We start from the raw sequence: 20975 nt of genomic DNA, 5'->3' as shown, positions 1-20975 counted from the left end.
GAAACACGTCTATGCGCTTAGTTGAATTTTTAATGGCTCTTATCGCATAGTTAGAAAGCCAGAAAAATTATGATAGTTATAGGAGATTGTCTGCTTTTTATATGTTATTATTCTATGTTCTTTGGAGCATTATTTAATTAAATAAAAAATTACTTAGTGTAGTAGTTGTACCATTAGTATAAAAAAGGCGTGTTAGGTTTCATTGACAGCTGACAGCAAACAAAAAAAAAGTCCCAGGTAAATATTGTATTTTTGTTTTTCATGTGTATTCTTTATTTATTAGTATAAAAGTAACTAAAATGTAAAAATGAGAAACATTTTTAGGTTAGATTAGGTAAAATAAAAATAAAAAATGTTCACATGGTATGCTCATGACCAGTGCACAAGTAGCCTATGTGTTACGTAATTCAATAGGGTGGCTACATGAGCTAGATGTTCACCAAGTGATTAACAACTTGTGTGGCAGAATTAATAGTTAGACACCGTTCAAAGGGCAATAACAACATTGTGCTAACTTCAGATGTTTTTTCCAAATCCCTCTCAATTTGTCCATTGTGGACTGAAAGTCAGAGGCATGTAAAAATAGAATTTCAAGTCTATTTTTTGTCTTCCACAAGTCACTGCCAAAGAGGGCTTTCATTCAGTACCAGTACTTGTCCATTGGGATGGATGATGAGACCTCTTCATTTCTGATGCTTTAGCAGCTGTTGGCATTTAAACCATAACTTTTAAAGTATTATACTGCATATATAAATATGTTTAGAGATTTATTTTGTCTCTCATTATCCAGCCCATCTGACAAATTCTGGTAATTAAAGAAAGACCTTTTGGGCAGTGACTTGTGAGAGACAAAAAATAGCTCTGAAATATTATTTCACAGCCTCTGATTTTAAACATGCAATGGACAAGTTAATAGGAATGTGGAAAAAGAACAAAAAAACACCTACAGTAACATGATTTTTAACAAATATTAGACATTATTGATAGCTGTTTGAAGTTCTTTTTTATTCAAAAGTTAAGAAAATATACAACAAAACAATATATTATTTGGCTAATTTTAATAACAGAAATTTATTATTTATTGCTTTCTCATACAAAATCTGTACACATGTTAGTTGTGTGCTTTACCTAGCAATTTTAAGATTAAACATCCAGTGTGCATAATCATCTCTCTCAAGTTTGTGATATAAAAGCTTGATCTGATACAAAGTTCTTGTGTGAAACTCATCACAGATTCATTTTCTCATTTTTTTCCCTCTAGAAATGCTTGTTACACCAAACTTCAAAGAATTTGTCCTTGTTAATATTTTCACATGAGTTTTAATCACATCTTTCTAAAGTTATAAACAAAAATGCCATCATCTCTGATTACCATGTAAAAAAAACGAATAAAGGTAATTGCATAATGTTTGAAGTTTGCAGCTACTTGTCTCTTTTGTTCTAAATACTGATAATGTGTGGTTATTTCATTATTTTAACATTTGTATTCATCTCACTAAGGAATTATTTGAACAAATATTATAGCTGTGTGGTGCAAAAATAGAAAAAGATATAATGTTGAAAATCTTGCATATAATTCATAAACATACTTCAATTATGAGAAGCATTTGATTTATATTTTACATTTATTTTGTATAATAAAGAATATGGATGATAAAAAAAATCTAGAAGTGATAGTTTAATGGTTATTTTATTTTTTTACCAAGAAACCAAAGGTTCCATTAGGGTGCATCTTTGTATAAAATATTTATTACTTAGCTAGTTTCTGTATACAGTTACATAAGTATAGTATATTTTAAAAGTGACCATATAAAACTGAATTGGTATGATTGCTTGTCCAGACTGAGTTGTTGCTTATCATATACTGTTAAATTGGTCCGGTGTTATATGTTACAATTTTTAGGTGGTATATATAGTTTAACAAGTTAAATACAAATGAAAAGTTTATAATGTACCTTAGCTTGTATGTAAAACATGACTTTTCAGTGAAAATTGAAATGGTAAAAGCAAACAACTTTTATTTATTGCATGCAACTTTATACCAATGTGAGTAAATAATACTCATAATTTAAAGGTCTTGAAGAGAGCTCTGTGAAATTAAAAACAGTTGTTGAGATTTGCCATGTGATAATGATTTGTAAAAATGTTATTATTGAGTATTCAGGATTTTCCTGATAAATATTTTTGATTGATGTTATTTCAATTTTAGGTTTTATTCTTCTATAAAATAAAAGTGGCTTTTTAATCGAAGTTATGTGCTTTGAAGTGATTATTTTAGCAAGGGGGTAATACAGGCTAAATTTAGGAAAGGTTACCACTTTTGGGTGCAAAATTTTTGGCACCCAAATTTAAAAATCATGTCATGAAAAAGTTAGACCAGAAATAAAAACAAATAATAATAAGAAGAGAGTATTACAGAAAATTACTTTGGTTGGGAATAATCAAGTAATAATCAAACAATAGATAAAAACAACTAACAGAAATTTTTAAATATTATGTTATATTTATGTGCACCTACTCAGATAGGTTTTAGTGTAAGACAAAATACCAAAAGATATTATATACAGAAAAAAATCTAAGCAAACTTTTTGTTGTTATGTATAACAGAACACAAGTAACAATAAAGAATGCTGCAAAATCTAAATAAGTGGTGTCTAATAACTTAAATTCAGTATTGTTTCAACTTTTCTGTATATAAAAGAAATTTTAATAAAAACTTGCCTCACTATCCAGTACACTTGAAACAACTTCTACAAGTTGAGAAGCAAAATTTAGTACACCTGTCTGTGCATTACTTAGTTCTGCCAAAAGTGAAGGATGGATGTAGTGGATCATCTTCCTTATGAGATTTAAGCTTGACTTTCTGCAAGGTACACAGAATGTGATATTGCTTAGGAATAAACTCACTTCTTGATTTTAAAGATAAATGCACAAGAACACATTAGAAGAAAAGTTGAAACTATGTTCAAAATTAATTTTACAAAATAAAGTATTTTCCATATCAGGTGCAAGTTATTATAGACATGTTTGAGAATTTTATATCAAAAAATTCCATGTTAAAATGTGTATATAATAATGATGTATATCTTATTTTTAAAGTTATAAAGGATTATTTCAGTGCTTATGAAGGATAATTTCAAAGCTTGTGTTCAAAATGATGTAGTGTGTTTGTGTACCACTAAAACTAAGATGAAGTTCTAGCTTCTCTTTACCCCTCATTATAAACTATTTAGTGCTTTTGTAACTACTGATGTGTTTCTGTTTTAACCTGCATTTTTTATTATTTTGGATTACATATTTTACAGTTCTTGTAATATGAAATTGTGAACTTTTAATTGATATTTATGTGAGCAAGTGTGTCCCTGATGAAGAAAGATCCACCTTTCAAAATAACTCGGGTTATAGAGTTTTGTATTTTTGTTTCTTAAATTTATTTTATTTGAACCTAGTGTGTCAGTATTGAATATATATATATATATATATACATTTTGTGTTTTAGGAAGATGATGATGGTTACTTAATAGCTTTACAAATGATTCAAGACCTGATGATGAAAGGATCAAACATATTCCTAGATCATTTTGCACGCCTGGGAGTATTTAGTAAAGTATTAGTTCTTGCCGGGCCACCAGAAGTCTATGAGGATGATAAAATGAGAAACAGGGAGGAAGGGGTTGGTATTTTGAAATAACCCTTGTTGTGTATATTTATCTTTGAGACCGTTTAGTCTACTTATAAATGATTGCTTTTATGCTTGATTAAACAACTGACTACTCGGTATAAAATTATAATGTTGCCTGAACAGTTTCTTAGTCGGTTTTGTTCAATATATATATATTGATTAGGATCTCTGGAACTTGTATGTTTTATTAAACTTACTAAATTTTACAAAATATTAAAAATCATGACACTGCAGTGAGTTTAATACTTTGTTTTAAACTTAGAATACTTTCCTATTTTCCTTGACTGCAGTGCAGTAAGACATGTTTCTCATATTCTAAAACAGGTATAATTGCTTTCAAATTCAACTAATTGATATTAAAGTCACTGCAATTTTTTACAATGAAACAAACAATTTTAGGAGTTTTGTTGCATGTTGGTTTTATTCTGAAAATAGTGTCTTTTTCAGAATCAGGGAAGGTATTTTTGATTAACAAAAAAAAATAATAAGTAAGCCTACAAAATTCTACTATTTATAAGATTAAAAATTGTGTTTGTTTCCATGTGTTTTTTTTATGAGAAACATACATGTATAAACAAAACATCGAATGAATTGTTGGAGTAACCTGGGCTATAGACTGTGGACTTATTTCTTTTAATTTTGGTTTTTATTTATGAATCGAAGTACTTTCTCTGATTATAAAGAACACAATATCTTCATCATAGGGCCAGTATTTTCTGTATTTGCAGTGCACTTAGCATTCCTTTTTTTTTTTAACAAGGATTGTGAACAGTTGGTTTTAAAGTGCACATGTCAATATGTCCAAAATATTTATACTTGGATCATTTAAAAACAATTAGTACAAAACTATTTTTTTCAAAAACATTTGGTAAGCATAATCTAAGTTAAGTTACCAAGTTTGATCAAAAGCACAAGAACCAAAAAAAAAAGTGTTTAAATTCCATTAATACTAGTTCTGTTTAAGTAAGTGATCAGTGTAAGCTTATAAATAGGTTGATTTTTCTTTATTTTTAGTTTTTTGTTATATATAACAGTTTTGAATGAACAGAAGAACAAAAATAAATAATTTAATATGAATTTTTAGTTTACAGCTTCATCTAGGTTGGTTTTACAGTATTAAACAAGATGAATTTTTACTATCCATTATGTAATACAGCAAGATATATGCTTTAAATATTTCACTTTAATTATTTTATTTGCATAAAAATTATGAAAATACACTAATTTTACTTAAAATACTTATAATATAGTCTATAGACTACCATTTAATCTAAAAGGGCTAATAACTTATTTTTTAAATAAATAATTACAAACTTGTATGTAACATTAACAAACTATGGAGTCACAGAATGCATTAAGAGATGAGTTTACATTCAGTGCAAATTTTGCTGTATTTCTCTGAAAGTTTGTGTTTGTAATCTTTCATTATATATTGTTTATTAAAGCCAAGATAAACTTTTTTTGTAGGATGATGATGAAATTACCATGGATGATGCCCGAGAAATACTTCCTGGAAGACCGTATCATTGGCGAGAATGGAGCATTGTGAGGGGTAGGGATTGTTTATATCTCTGGAGTGATGCAGCTGCTCTTGAATTATCCAATGGGAGCAATGGATGGTTCCGTTTCATCCTAGATGGAAAATTAGCTACAATGTACTCGAGTGGTAGTGCTGAGGGTGGTTCAGACAGTACAGGTAATGTAGTTCAAATGGTCTTTATGTTCTGTAGCTGTAAATAAACAGCTGTGTATGTATATGTGTTTTTATTTATAAGTACAAATCCAAATTATGTGGAACTAGTAAATTTATAATGCATATTGGTGTGTTATAATATTATTGGCTAATTATTGACATTGTTTTTTTTCAACAACTTTTTGATACATCAAGGGTGATAAAATAATTATTATGCATTCTTTGTTTTTTTAAAAAAAATCCATGTTTTTTTCCAAAGTTTTTTACCTTTACTGTTACTAGTTCTTCTACTTTGTATGATACAATTTTATTTGTGCTTTTTTCATTTCAGAAAATCGAGGGGAATTTTTAGAAAAGCTTCAGCGAGCTCGTTGTCAGGTAAAATCGGGAATGCCTATCCAACCAATTCTCTCTTCTCCAGGATCTACTAGACTTGTTGTTGGAAATTGGTCACTTTCCTGTCGAAGGGAAGGAGAAATTTGTATTCATAACTCAGATGGTCAACAGGTTTGTGTTTTTTATCTCATTAACATTGCTTTCGTATTTTAATTCTAACTTGATATTAATTTGTCCTTGAAAACTTTTGTCCTAATGTAATCCAACTTCATAAAATGATCCAATTTTATTGTGAGGAAATGTTTTTCTTACTTACCATTAATGCCCATAAGATACATAATAATAAATTGTAATGAAATTAAATCGAATTTTATTAGTATTTTATATAATAATGTGAATTTCATCAAGGTATTTGTTCTAACAAAAAACAGCAACCTGTAGTAATTATATGGTGTTTGGTAAACAGTTGAATGCCATATTATCAATTTAAAACAAGAAATTGAATTTAAATAAAATTCTTTTGTGGTAACTGACATTTTCAAGTAAGTAAAATTTCTACCTTTTAGCATTCTTTCCATGTCTGTTATTGCCTTTCTTCCCCTTTAGGCCAGCATGCACCCACACACACGTCTAAAGCCCATTGTGATGAATTGCTTTTACATGCACCTTATTAACATCCTGTGAAACAGAAAGTTTTCACAAAGAGTATTCCTTAATTGCTGGCACATTAAGATACACATATATAAACTGATTGTTTTATACACATCTTAGCATTACTTTCTTTCTTGATGATCAGAAAAATAAAACCAACTTGAATATACAAACTTTATGGCTTTTGTAATGCCATTTAAGTTACTGAGAGCTTTTTAGTGTTGCACTTAGTGTTTTTATGAAATCAAGAACATGCAACACCATCTTAAGCCTTGTTTCTGCTCTGGGATGATGAATCAGCTTCTATACGAAGCTTTCTTTAGGTCGAAAAAGGTCACAGTATAAAAACTTTAATATTGCTTCGTATTGTAGAGATAATGTATGTATTGTATTTACAGTATGTATAGAAGTTTCAAAAAATATTTGAACATATGTGAAAGTTTTTCTTTCTTACTTATCCAATTGCTACTACCAGTTCTTAAACAATTTGTGAGATGTTTTGTGTAATTAAGATATATATTGTGTTTTTGTAGGATGTTAAGTGTATTTAACTTTGTGTAAAACATCATGCATGTATTCATCTTAAAACAGCAAGCAACCATCTTGAAGGAAGACCTTGCAGGTTTTATTTTTGAGTCAAATCGTGGAACCAAACACTCTTTCACTGCTGAAACGTCTCTAGGTGCTGAGTTTGCTGCTGGTTGGACAGGCAAGAAAGGGAAACGATTAAGGTCAAAAATTGAAGCACTCAAACAGAAGGTATGTAGTTAAAATGTACTGGTCTTTTTTTTTTTTACCAGTACTGTACATTACTAATTATTCGTTTGGAATTAACTTTTGCTATTTTCGCGGTACGTACTTTTCCACGAATGATAGTTCCAGTGAAATAAAAAGCCTTTATGAGTGATAAGTGAAACTCAAACAGATATAAACAAGCAAATATTATTTATTCTTTAGCACATTCATAAAGCATAGCACTTTGTAAGTGACTTGCATGAGTTAATAACAACAATCAGACTTTTTACACACAACAGTCAATGGGAACATACAAATGATAATCATTGGAAACTTGTTTCAATAAACCCTGATTGTATCAGTTCACTGTTGTGGGTTTGGGAGGATTGATCAGTTTTATCCATTTCCACAAAGACATTCTGAGAGGGGTATGTAATAAAGTTGGTACTGTTCATTGTTTGATATTGCTAAAGAATTTAAAGTAATTTTATAACCACCAAGCCATGTGAGTAACTGTTCTCAATATGCTATATGCAGATAATAACTTGTAATCTGGAAACAGCAAACAATGAGAAGACATAAGCTATAGTCAATTAAGTACCTGCAGTGCCTGTTGTAATACGCCTTGACAAGTTCATTGCTTTCAATAAGTGGATTACCAACACTTCAATTCAGTTGCACAGTGTGATTGCAAAGGCTTATAGTATGAAAAATGTTGCTTAGAAAAGCAGAATGATGTTGAAAACCTTTTTTCTAAATTTATATAATGGAAAATTGATGCATTTTCAATTTCATTTATCCACGGAAGTTAAAACCTGCGAACCAAGTTTCAATGTAAAACTGAAAGATAATTCTCGCGTATATTAAGTAAACTACAGTATTCCAGGCCAATAGTTAACTTTTTTGCTACATGCTCAGTTGATTCAACCAAGTTCTTCACTCCAAATTGACCTGTAGAATTTCTATTGTTTATCTTCATGAAATTTTGTGAGCTTTCAGTAAGCATTACAAGTCTTTTGTAGATCAAAAATCAGAATTCTTAATGAAGTATTTAAAATGAAATATGTAAAAACTTCTCTTTGAATGTAAGGAGTCAAAATGATTTTCATGTTAAGATTAAAAATACTTTTCATCTGAAAATTGTCAGATTTCATTTTCATAATCTCTAAAACCTCCTAAATAAATTATAAACTGTTTTTTTAGTAAAACTTTATATGTTTTCTGTTATTTTCTCTACTCTAATTCTGTATGTATTTGGTGAATTTAATCAATTTTATAACCATTATAAAAAAAAAAATGAAATTAATCTAAATTATCCATTTTCTTTCTAGAATGACTACAAATTGTAATGGGAAACTAGCATAAAGCTTGTAACAGCATACATCTGTTTCTACATAAATTTGATTTTTTATTGCCTTTTGAACCATGTGTAACTAATAATGTCACCACAAAAGTTTTAATTCACTCAGCAAATGTGTAGCTCATGTTATCCTATCAAATTACATAATGCGTGGGCTACTTGTGAGTTGCTCGAGAGAATCCTCATGAAAAATTTGTATTATTATTATTTATTTTACCTAATTTAACATATGTTTGTAATTTTTACATTTTAGTTACTTTTATAATGATAAATTAAGAATACAAATAAAAAACAAGAAATACAGTACTTGGTCTTTTCTTTGCAGTTGACTGTCAATAAAACTTAAGCCTACTTTTTTATACTAATGGTACTACTACACCAAATAGTTTTTATTTAATTAAATAATGCACCAAAGAACACAGAATAATAACATGTAAAAGGTAGAAAATGTCCTATAACTATCAGAATTTTTCTGGCATTTTTTAACAATGCAATAAGAGCTGTTAAAAATTCAGCTAAGCTCATAATGTGTTTCTCATTGGAATAAAGTTTGAACTGGAAGCAAGATAGACAATTATCTGTACAGAAAACAATGTAATGTAAAATATCATTTTATATATTAAAACTTTGGCTTTCTGCTGGTTATGAGTAATATTGTATTAAACTTCAGAGAGAACTATTGGCAATTTGTGAAAGAGAGGATGTTGCAGGTGAGCATGACAAGTGGGTCTGAATTTTTTAGTTTATGACTCCTTAAACAAATAAGATTAAAGGCTATAAAAATTATGAGTAATATATGTTAAGTTCCATACTTCTGGGAGGGGGTGGTAAATAAATTAGAAAATGGGCAAGACCTAGATAGCAAATGTCACAATTATCATACTAAGAGAGATTGAGGATTTTTTAGAATGTTTCCTTATAAAGTTAAGAACTTAAATTTCTTCGTATACCAGGATAATACAGTAGTTTAATATAAATTTTTAATGTAACTCTAAAAAGTTCTGTTGTGCGATTTGACCTTTCCGTGGCAAAAAGAGTTAAAGCATATTTCTTTAGGCTAAAACCGTATACTTTATCATGAATTTAGGTTTTTTCTTTACTTCATATACCTAATATTTATTTGTTTTGGAATCTTCATCTAAATTTGAAGCATATTTTTTCACGAGTAATAATTAGAAAAAAAAAGGATATACCTCATATTTTAGTTTATTCTCTAACCTCCATTATTGATAGTTAAAAATGGGAATGTGACCACTTTTAATAGAGTTGCATTTAGAATTTAATTAACTACTCTATTATCAATGTTTTTAAATAAATTTGGCATCGGAACATATTTTATAAATCAAAGTTTATTATTATTTAAATTTTAATTTCTTCATTTCTAAAGGAAATATTTAAGTAAATACTCAGCCTTGACTTGTCTGTGTAAAATGACATGTATTCACTCCAAATTGCTCATTTTCTATGTTTTCCTCACCTCTATGATGTACTGAGTTTACTATAAATTACCCTTTATTATATAGATAATTCTAAGGAACAGCCTTCAATCTTCTTTGTTTACGAGATTTAAATAAGCTAGAAAATGAAACCCACTTGCCATGTTCTCCTGTCACATCCTGTATTTTACAAATTACCCACAATTCTCTATCACTGTCTCTTGCAATTTCATTATTTATAAACAATAGAAAGACAAAGTTTGAATTTATTGAATGATGTAAAATGCTACTTTGTTTTCAATAGAAGTTTTTAATTTTAGAATAGTTATAGGACATTGTTTGCTTTGTTCATGTTATTATTTTTTGTTTGTAAAAGCATATCTGAAATAAATAAAATTATTTAGTGTACTAATACCATCATTACAAAAAAGTAGGCTTAAGTTGATGGTTCGACAGCAAAAAACAAAATATTTATTGTGTTTTATGTATTATTTATTACTATAACAATAACTAAAATCTAAAAATTTTAAATTTTTTAGGTTAGCTGAAAAAAAATCTCTCCATGAAATGTGATAGGAAGTAGTTCATGTCATTCAATGCTTTAATTTGATGTGTGCATTCATCATGTGATTATTCAGTTTGTATCATGGAATTATTTAGACACAGTTCAAAAAGCAATAAAATAATTAAATTAGATTAACTCAGATGTAAACCGGTACAAGCTTTAAGCTGTTTAGGATAAATAACTAATTTCTGTTACAATCTGCAGTCATTCTAGAAAGAAAAAAAGGGTAATTTAGATTTATTTCATGTTTTATGTGGTGCTTACAAAGTTGCCAAAACTGTCCAATTTTACATAGTGTTAGGATGGAGAAAATAACAGATAAAATATAAAGTTTTGCTGAAAAAAAAATGTTATATTTGTTTAGGAGGTTTTGTAGGTTATTTAAATGAAATTTGTAAACTAAGATTAAATAAACAATCTTTAACCTGAACATGAAAATCACTTATCCCCTGGACTAGTCAGGCTCTGAGTCACACTTTGACTCCATATATTCATAGACAAATCTTTAGTATAAGTATTTAATTAAAAAATATGATTTTCATGTACGATTATTAGTAATATTTACTAAAAGCTTGTCAAAGTTCATGAAGATACATTTACTACATTAAAAGTTATTGTACATATACTTTCATGGTTACATGGTGGTTGCAAGGTCAGTCAAAGTGATCCAATCCTTATAGAAAGAATTGTTTAAATTGTGTGAAAACTCTATCCTAAAAATATTTTCTGATTGTAGGTGAAAAATCAGGCAAGAGAAATTTATGATACCCATTTCAAATCAGCACAGGCTCAGCCTCGTGGAATTGTGGCAAAACTATGTAATATAGTCACATACATTGATAAAGCTTGTCAAAAACAGCTTTTGGCTGGAAATGAGGTGTGTGTATATTTTCTGTATTTTTGTTTCATTTGAACTATAATGAACATTTGTCATTAAAGTTGCTGTATAAAATCTTTCTGATTGTGAGTTATTCGAGAAGATTATGCTACATTGTGGAATTACACTTTTATTTTTCTTAAAATGTTTATGTATTTCTTTATAAATTAAATTAAAATAAAATATCTTTATTTTTATTCTTTATTCAAAGTATAAAATAAAGTTATTCAGTTAATATCCACAATCAATAGAAAAATCAGTGTAATAAAATTAACAATCATGTATTGATATTTTTGTTTTACTTTTCAGTTGTAATTAATTTTTTACAGTCAATCCTTCTTAGTTTTTCATGAAGATGTAGTAATAAAATAAGTATTATTCTAAGATGAGATTAAAAAGAACCTTTGTAGAATTGTTTGAGGTTTAAAATATGATGAATATATATATTTTTGTAAACTGAAAGTAGCATTTCATTAAAGTTGTCAATTATTAATGGTTATTCTTAATGACCGAAACAAAATTTTAGTTTAGAGATTGTGTATCTTCTGCAACAAATAACATTTTTCCAATAGATCAATCATTTAGGAAAAAACAATGAAACTTAGTTTATCAGGGCACAAGAAAGACAATTTAAGATATTTTAAGAAACTCTTGGTCAGTTTTTTATTTCTAATCTATAATGTAAAGAAAATAGAATTTGTATTAGATATTAGTTTTTTTTATGTATTGTGTAGTCAAATGAATGGAAACAAATTCTGCACAAGGCTCTTAAAGAGCTAGCCGATCTTCTTCAAGATGACAGAGCTATATCTGCATATGAACTTCATAGTAGTGGACTCATACAGGCACTTTTAAGGCTTCTTGGGAAAAAAACTGAGGTAAGTCATTAGTCAGGTGCATATGGGAAGAAATTTTTAATACTTTATAAACTTTAGAAATGTTAAAATATAGTTCATGACATTGAAGCTTAATGATAATTCAATAAGAATTAATGGAGGAATTGTTTATTTTCAGTAATTCAGAGTTCCTAATAATTAATGATGTTTATACTTAAGACAAGTTTTTAGTGCAAGTATTAATGCAACTTAGTGGAAAATAGTTTTAAGTAATAAAGATTTAAGTAATATAATCAATAAACCTCAAAAAAAGGTACTGGGTATCAGAGTTTTAAGGATTTGCATGATGAATGAAAAGAATGTCAATGAGAATGATCATATTTAAATAAATATATCTTTGATAAAAATAAAATTATTAAACCATGAAAAAAAATTCAGGTTGTGTCACAAATATCTTATTGTGTGGTATTAACATTATTTTTAAAGAATGAGTTTTATAAATAAAACTTAGATACTTATATATAACCAAATAAATATAACTGGTTTTATATTTATTTATAGAGGTTTTTATTTTCTTTTGCACTTTGAAGCAGTTATGTAAATTCTGTGAATACTGTATAATCAGTAATTGTTTGAAAGAGATTGACATGTTATATCTTGGTCTTCCTGTTCACATTCACCTTGTAGTCCATTCTGTTTAGTACTTCCTATACTTCAAAAGATCTTTTCCATTGCAGGGTGAGTTTGTTGTGGTCTGTGGGCAGCAGAACTAAGACCTTTTGTCCAACCTTGAAATGTTGATCCTTGGCCTTCTTGTCATACAAATACTTCTGACTATCTTGAGCTGCATACAAACTTTGTCGAGTGAGATGAGAGGTCTCCTCCAGTCTGTGTCTGAGGTCTTAACACATACTGGTATGTGTTACTTCTGACTCTTCTTCTCCCATCCATGGCTCGTTCAGTATTATTTGCATCAGACTCCGTATTGTTCTTCCATACAGTAACTCGAAGGGTGAAAATCCTGTTCTTGCTTGTTGGACTTCTCAATAACCGAATAATACTGCCTGCATATATCTGTCCCTGTCATGTAATCAGTCTTGGCACATCTTCTTTAGCAAGCTCTTTAAAACTCCATGGACTCCATTTAGGATTGTATGGGGTAGTAAAGAGTTTCTGAGTAATGATGAGTCTGCACACTTACTGCATCAGTTCTGAAGTAAACTGGGTCCCTCTGTCACTCAGGATTTCTCTCAGAAAGCCTACTCTGCAAAATATCTCCAGAAGGGCTTCCACTACTCTCTGTTTCTATCTTCACCAGTGCTTTTGCTTCCGGATAACATGTTGCATAGTTGACTACTGTCAGCACATACCAGTTGCCTTTGTCAGACACAGGCGCTAGTGGCCCGATCAAGTCCACAGCTACTCCGCTGAATGGCTTTTCTATGAGAGGCATCTCCACCAATGGCACTTTGGCTACCTTCCTTCTAGGTATTGTTCTTTGGCAGATGTCACATGACCTGCAGAATCTACTCACATCTCCAATGACTCCCGGAAAATGGAAGTTACTGGTGATTCTGTCTGCCATTTTCTTTGTTCCTAGGTATCCTCCCACTATTGGTTAATGAGCCAACTTCATCACTTGAGTCCGGTATTTTGTTGGTACTATGATCTGTTAACCTTCCCCACTATAACTGCCTTGATAGATTTGGTATAAATCTCCTTTACGGTTCTCTATTCTATAACTATCTTTCCCCTTTGTTTTGTGCTCAACTTTCTCTTGGGCATTGTCCCAAAGTTTTGTAGTGAAGGGTCTTTCTTCTGTGCTTCCTTCAGTTCCTGCAAACCTAAATGTTGGATGTTGCCTTTTGACACTTGCAGGTGCATGATGTCTTATTTGCTCTTCTTTTCTTGAGCTTTGGTGGTGACAGCAGATGTTTCAACAATCTTCTTTCTGTTTAGTTCCTCCAAATTTCTACTACCTGGTATGTTCCTATCACCAAGTCGTGTATTGGTTCCTTGATACACATGGCCTCAAGGTCTCCTACATAATATGGAGTATTCATCTTTATTTTTACTGTGGGAAACTTTCTCACTGTCCCATCAATTAGTACACACCAGCGTACAATGCCTGTCATCTGATCATTGGATACTAGACTGGTTCTCACTTCTGTACTACTACCTGTTTCATAGAACCTTGACTTTCTTGTTCCCAAAATAGCCTTCACATATTGGCGTATTATGATTTGCTGGCACCTCTTGATATTTGTCACATGCTCCCATCACTATTGGCAGTGTTGATCCATTTGCTAACTTGAGCCAACCATTAGTCGTGCACTGATCGATCATGCTTTCTTGAATTTTTGAATACTTGTATTTGACAAGTAGTCTTGATTCTCTTTCTTCTGGCAGCAGCATCCATAATGCCAGTCACTCTTTTCTTGTTTCTTACCAACACTGTCTTTGTAAATAGCTTCAGCTGCTTTATGTTGAGGTTTCAACTATTGTTTGCTGGTAATGGACTTGCACTCCTTTGCAATGTGTCTCATTTTATAACAAACATAGCATCTCTTCTCCCTCCTGTCACCTTTGTCGTGAAAGTAGAATCTGAAGACAGTGACTTAATTATGGAAGATAAGGACCTACTAAGCCTAAGAATACTTAGTAGAGATGAGACATACAATGACGTCAACATGAGTGTCAAACTGACTGATAGGAAGAGGAACAAAATCTACTGTGTCAGCATACAGATAGATTAGGAAACACGAACCTTAGGCAACACAAGATCAAGATGAAGATGAGGGATCCTGTTAAAGAGAAGCTCTACTGGAGACCCTATGCTAGGAGAGACAAAGGATCTTTGAATATTAGTGTAGACTGTATGAGCAGACTTTGTGTATGAGCTAAAAAGAACAACACAGTATATATTTATACTACTAAGAAGTATATAAATATATATATACTGTTGTTGGGCTTAGAATTCTTCTACAGTAGGTGTCTGTGATTTGTTAGCGATAAATTCAATGATAAATGAACAGCACACACTTCACTTGTTTTAAAAATAATATATATTTGGAACAAGTTAAACATATGTAAAACAAATTCTTCACACTATAAAGACTTTAAGAGGTTTGATGTCTTGCTTGCTTCTTTTCCTTTGAGCTCTTCTGATGACTGCAGTTGCTTTGGCAGTCTTCCTTTTGTCTAGTTCCTCTAAATTCTTACTACCTGGTATGTTTGCTATTATCATATCTTATAGTGGTTCCTTAATACACATGGCCTCAAGGTCTCCTACATAATTTGGAGTATCCACCTTTATTTTTGCTATGGGAAACTTTCTCACTGTCCCATCAATTAGCGTACACAGGCATGAAGAATATAAGTGTAGACATTTAAAAATACAATGTATAAAATTAACTAGGTAACCATTATATGAAATTATAAAATAATTTTTACACTGTTTTCTGGTACAAGGCTTGTTGAGTTAGTTTAGGATTATATATTTTAATTAGAAAAATTAAATGTAGAATATGATGGTATATTTAGAATGATGCTTCATAAGATCAGAAGTTAAAGGACTATTTGATGCAAAAAGACAAGAAAAAAGTAAGTTTGATGTTTATTCCTAAATAAAGTATATGTTTTATATAACAGCTGCTGTGAACTGTTGGGAAAATTGTAGAATTATTTAATTTTTTTTTTCCTTTCCTTTCAGAGCCATGAAGGAATTGTGAAATCTAATTATGCCAAGTACTTAAAAGAAAGAATAAATGTTTTTAAAAGTATTTTTCATGATCAACCCGATGTTGCAGGGTAAGTCATTTTTTTACTTATTTTTTTGCTTGCAATTTTGTAAATCTGTTATATTTTAACCCTTTTCTTACTTGCTGGACAACTAAGTATCACTTTGAGTAAAAAAAAAAGTTTTAGATTGATATTAAAAGAAACTGGGTAAATTGCCAAAGAAATCTTTAACTGCTATTACACTTTTCTTCACTTTTGATTTTTCTAACATTGTGCTGTGTGAAAATGAGACTGATCATCTTAAACAAATAGCTGAAGTCAGGTATATAGAGTGGTACATTTCAATAACCACTAAAATCATATTTGCTGGGTGAACTGTGTTGAGTCTTACTTGCATACATTTTTGTTGGCAGAAAGAAATTCATCTCAAGACTATCCCACAGTTGATATGGACTAAAATATGGGAAAAATAGCTAATTTAATGTTATTAAACCTATAAAAGTTTTATTTTTATATACATGTGTGTGTGTGTTTGCGTTCGAGCATTGTTGTTTTTCTGATAACCTATGCAAAGAGATTACCTAGTATTGTCTCAAATTTTCTTGCTAAATAGTGAACTTTGTACTGTTTTTAAAAGCTATTAAGGTCTTCAGTTTAGCCAAAAAACATCGCTAAGGAAGAGAACTGCCAGGTGGCTTAACAGCTAAATGTTCTGTTGATTATTACCTCCACCACCAAATGTGACATATTAATGTTTTTTACCCTGTGTGTGTTTGTCATCAAGATTTATCAAAAATGGCTCTGAATGGGTTTAGACGAAAGTTGGTATACATGTAGACTATGACATAACTTAGTAGTGATTAGTTTTTTGAGGGTGAAGGTCACAAAAATCCAAACAATCCCTATCTGTTAACATGGGGACTGATTTTTGCTCTATAACTCAGTCAAAAATAATTGGATTTTGATGAAACCTGGTGGATGTATGTAGAAAATTATTCCTCATTGTCTTGCCAAAAATAGTTCACATGCATTGTCAGAAAACTTACTTTTTAGTAGAAACAAATTAAAGTAAGTATATGGGTGTGTTGGGCTAAGGATTCTTCTACAGTAGGTGTCTGTGACTCGTTGGCAATTTAAAAAAATAAAAGAACATCATGCACTCCACTTGTTTTAAAAATAATATATATATATATATTCGAAACAAGTTAAATGTATGTACAAAAATTCCTTACACTATGGAGGTGATAGTTATATCTTAAACACTATATAGTTCTCTTCTTGTTAAAAAAGTCTATTTAGGCCTATTCAATTGCTTTAGAATTCACTTGACAAGCTGAACTATTTTTCTCTATCTCTATCACCAGACTATCTGTGTTTAGATCACTTATGTTGTCGTTGAGTTACCACGGTTTTATCCTGTACTTCAAAAATCATCTACCCCTTTTTTTTGTATTTCCAAGAATCGTCTGCCTTTTGTCAAAGTCGACTCAGGCTGGTTCAATTACTTTAGAACACCCTTTGACGAGACAACTTATTCTCCTTATCTTTTATGAAATTGTTAGTCTCACTTTAACATGTTAACTGTTAAGCCTTTCACTCCCACGACAATTAACTTTGCATTTAACTTTTATCTGACTGAAATTCTCCTTCCCGTGCTCTTTTTTTCTGTCTGCTTGGCAATATTTATACATCTATCACTTAGGCCTTCTAGAAATCTCTATATCCTCGACATCAATGAATTATAAACAGCGTACAATTCTTATCAAATTATGTAACCAAACTTGTCATAACTATCACTCTTAAAATAATTGCTTTTAACTCTCTTATGAAAAAAAATAAACATGTTGTCCATCAAGACAACTCATCATGCCAGGTTAAAACTGTTGCCTTCATAGTGACTGCCTATCATTAATATTCATTTAAAGAAAGAGGGGAACAAATAATTAAAAAAAAGGATGATGTAGAGATAGAAATGCCAAAAAGAACAGAAACAAGGTAAGGATGAATACACAAATCCGTACATAAATAGCCACTGAGTCAATGTTACAAGCTTATGGGAATTAGCCATTGTAGAGTTTATAGAATTATTCAGTTTAAATGCTTTTATTCAAACCTGAATTCATGCAAATGAAAGGAATTCATCATTTAGTTGTAGATAAAAGTTTTTCTTGGAAAGATTTGGTTCCTTATGTAACAATTTCTATATGGTTTTGTGTATTCATCTCTACCTTGTTTCTATACCTTTTGGCATTGCTATCCCTACATCATTCTTATTTTTTTCATTATTTTTATAATTTCTTGTTAATCATGCTTTTCACCTTGTTACAGGTTTTCTTTGTTGTGTGTATGATACATTTTCTTGTGTTTAGCAGTTTAGGATTAAAAAAAGTAACTTAATCCCAAATGGTTGTACATGTAGATGTCTGTTAGGTCAACTGAAGGGTAGTTTGAAAAATGTTTTTAAAAACTGGCAGTTAAACAATTAGCAAATTCCATAAATCTTCCAGCTTTATTGTTTTTTGTTAAAATAAAAGGAATTTGTACAATTATATTTTGAACAAATTAAAATGTGGAAAAAGTTCAGAAATTTAGTTTTTAACCTAAGAATGAGACATGGTTTAGATATTTACTCTTAAGCCTAGAAATGTGACAAGTGTTAACCCGGCTCAGAATTGCATACATTTTTTACTGTCAGAGATGTGATAAATTGATCAGGCTCAATTTTCAGGTGCATAGTATAATATTACTCTTTATAAATTGACTTAGTTGTAGTTTAGCTCTGATTTTGAAGAGTTTCATTAAGATTTATTAATCTCTATGTAGAAAACTTGTGGTTCGGTAGTTTTTGTGGTTGTTTTCTTTTTTCTAAAATTGTTTTAAATAATTGAATGTCATATATGGCTGTATTGCTGATAAAGCAGACTATTCACCAATTTTAGGACCTATGTTAACAATAAAACTACTTGATGTATTACAAGCTTCAAAGCTTGTGCTATATTTTCAAGTGCAGAAGCATTGAAATCAGTTATAAAATATCTAACATTGGATGTTTTGAAACATGCATATGAAGTAGTTTTTCTTATTCCAAAGTGAGTTATTAAACTTTTTATTTAAAGTAGCCAAATTAGGCTTAGCAATCTGACATGTTGGGAATTTTTTTTTTGTAAAACAACAAACTTGAAGTGACCATCAATTTTAAGTAAATAATAATAATAAAAGAAACAGTATATGAAGTAAGTTTCTATAAAGAATGAACACAAACAGTCAACTAGTTTAACAATAACTTCCTACACAATAATTCATGTGACAAAACCTAGAAATTGTAAAACGAGTTAACCTTGATAAAGAAAACTGAACCATTACTATTAAAAGGATTTGTAGAATGAAATTATAATAAATTCTTGTTGTATACTTGTTAAAAATTTCAACTTGCCCAACCATAAATAAGTGAACTATTTTGGTCAGATATGATTTTGTCTAATTTTTTATGAAGCTCACATTAGAATCTGGTGTATATTTTTTCAAATGATTTTAAAACAAAATGTATCATTTGTTTATATGACTGTATATATCATAAGTACAGTAGTTGTAGTAGGAATGGGCCAGATGTGCAATACAAATTAAAATATCAAACACACTGCAAACAACACATAAACAAAACTTTATAAGCACTTTACATACACTGTAGAGTAGTAAACAAACCAACTGCAAAGTAACAAGCCACCAAAGCACTTGAGAAAGTTGGTAAAGTAAGAACAAAAATTTCACAAAACCACAAGTTTATCAATATAACTGACTGACTTTGTTGGGAAGACATAGCTCTCTGTTACCAGCACCATATGCAAATATAAATGCACATGATTAAATTACACTATCTTGGCTAAAAGTGTTTTTCTTAGTTTTACTTATAACCTTGGTATTAATAAGTAACAACAGTAACCATTTTGCAACACTACTAATGAGCTAATAATACTCTATGATTATGAGCATGCTCAGTGAGTTGCTAAGTAACAACCTACACTCATATCGTGTGAGTTCAAGACTGCTTATGTGCACAAGTCACGTGATCAGCCTGCAACTGTATCAGGTAGATAAAAAAAAACATGGACTATGTAGACTCTAGATCTACAATCTAACAATGATCTCACCTTTGAAAATGAAGTTTTCAATTTTATACATCTGACTTGAGGGTTCTATGTTGGAGAAAGCAATTCTGTCATAGCAGTTGGTACCTGAGAAGTGAGTCTCCTACGTGAGGACACTATCACTGCTGAAGACTGGAATGGCTTTGCTTGAGCACTCTGGACTGAAAACAAGAATGATAAGTTGTATAATTTACCTTTGCATTGTTTTTAAGTAAGTGTGACCTATTGACATCTAAGGTTCTACTTGAAACAGAGAAATTGTTAAAATATGACTTTCAAGGAAATAAAAACAAGAGAAAAGGAAAAATATGTTGTTAACCTTGAAAAGTCTTTGTTCCAGTGAAGAGAGCATTATTGCAAGAATAGAGATAAGGCTAGAAAGAGTAATCTATAATAATAAAAGGGTGTCTCTGTTTGTCTGTGTGTGTGTGACTGCCATAACTCCAAGAGGAAAAAACCTAGAAACCTGAAATTTTGCACTCATACTAAGTGGACCCTGAGGGTGTGCACCTGGATATTATTACTTATCTGCGAGCACATCTTTTTGTGAGGCAAGCTAGCAAAAAACCACATAGGAAAGAAGTGGTTACTTATATTACATATTATAGATAAAAATCACAGAGAGACATGTGCATCTTTTTAATGAGGCAATCTAGCGAAAAACCACATAGAAAGGAAGTGGTTCCTTATATAACTTTTAATATATAGAAAAGCCAGTGCATTTTGGTGACAATGCTTAGCAATAAAAGTATAACCCTATATTATTGTTAAGAGGCTATGTGCTGAAAGTATAAAATGAAATGTGTGAACTACAAAATTGAAAAAATAATTTTTTTTGTTGTTTTCTAATTTAGAGGCTCTATTAATTAAAGAGGTTTTTTGAAGTTAAGTTTAAAATTGGAGGACAAGTCAGAGGGA

At 30.3% G+C, this 20975-nt stretch overlaps 1 protein-coding gene across 1 annotated transcript in view; it reads left to right on the top strand.

Annotated features, from left to right (window-relative positions):
• Positions 1-20975, top strand: part of LOC106459200 (E3 ubiquitin-protein ligase HECTD1-like) — a 161324-nt gene that overhangs the window by 59101 nt on the left and 81248 nt on the right. The window contains 7 exon segments of the mRNA XM_022385634.1: positions 3500-3673; positions 5150-5378; positions 5707-5882; positions 6954-7121; positions 11195-11335; positions 12070-12213; positions 15884-15981. Of these exon segments, the coding sequence (XP_022241342.1) occupies positions 3500-3673; positions 5150-5378; positions 5707-5882; positions 6954-7121; positions 11195-11335; positions 12070-12213; positions 15884-15981 (1130 nt within the window).

This window comes from Limulus polyphemus, unplaced genomic scaffold (assembly GCF_000517525.1).
Source record: "Limulus polyphemus unplaced genomic scaffold, Limulus_polyphemus-2.1.2 Scaffold574, whole genome shotgun sequence".
In the NCBI taxonomy this organism is placed as follows: domain Eukaryota; kingdom Metazoa; phylum Arthropoda; class Merostomata; order Xiphosura; family Limulidae; genus Limulus; species Limulus polyphemus.
Note: the sequence above shows the minus strand (reverse complement) of the source record. Positions and strands in the feature narration are given on the sequence as shown.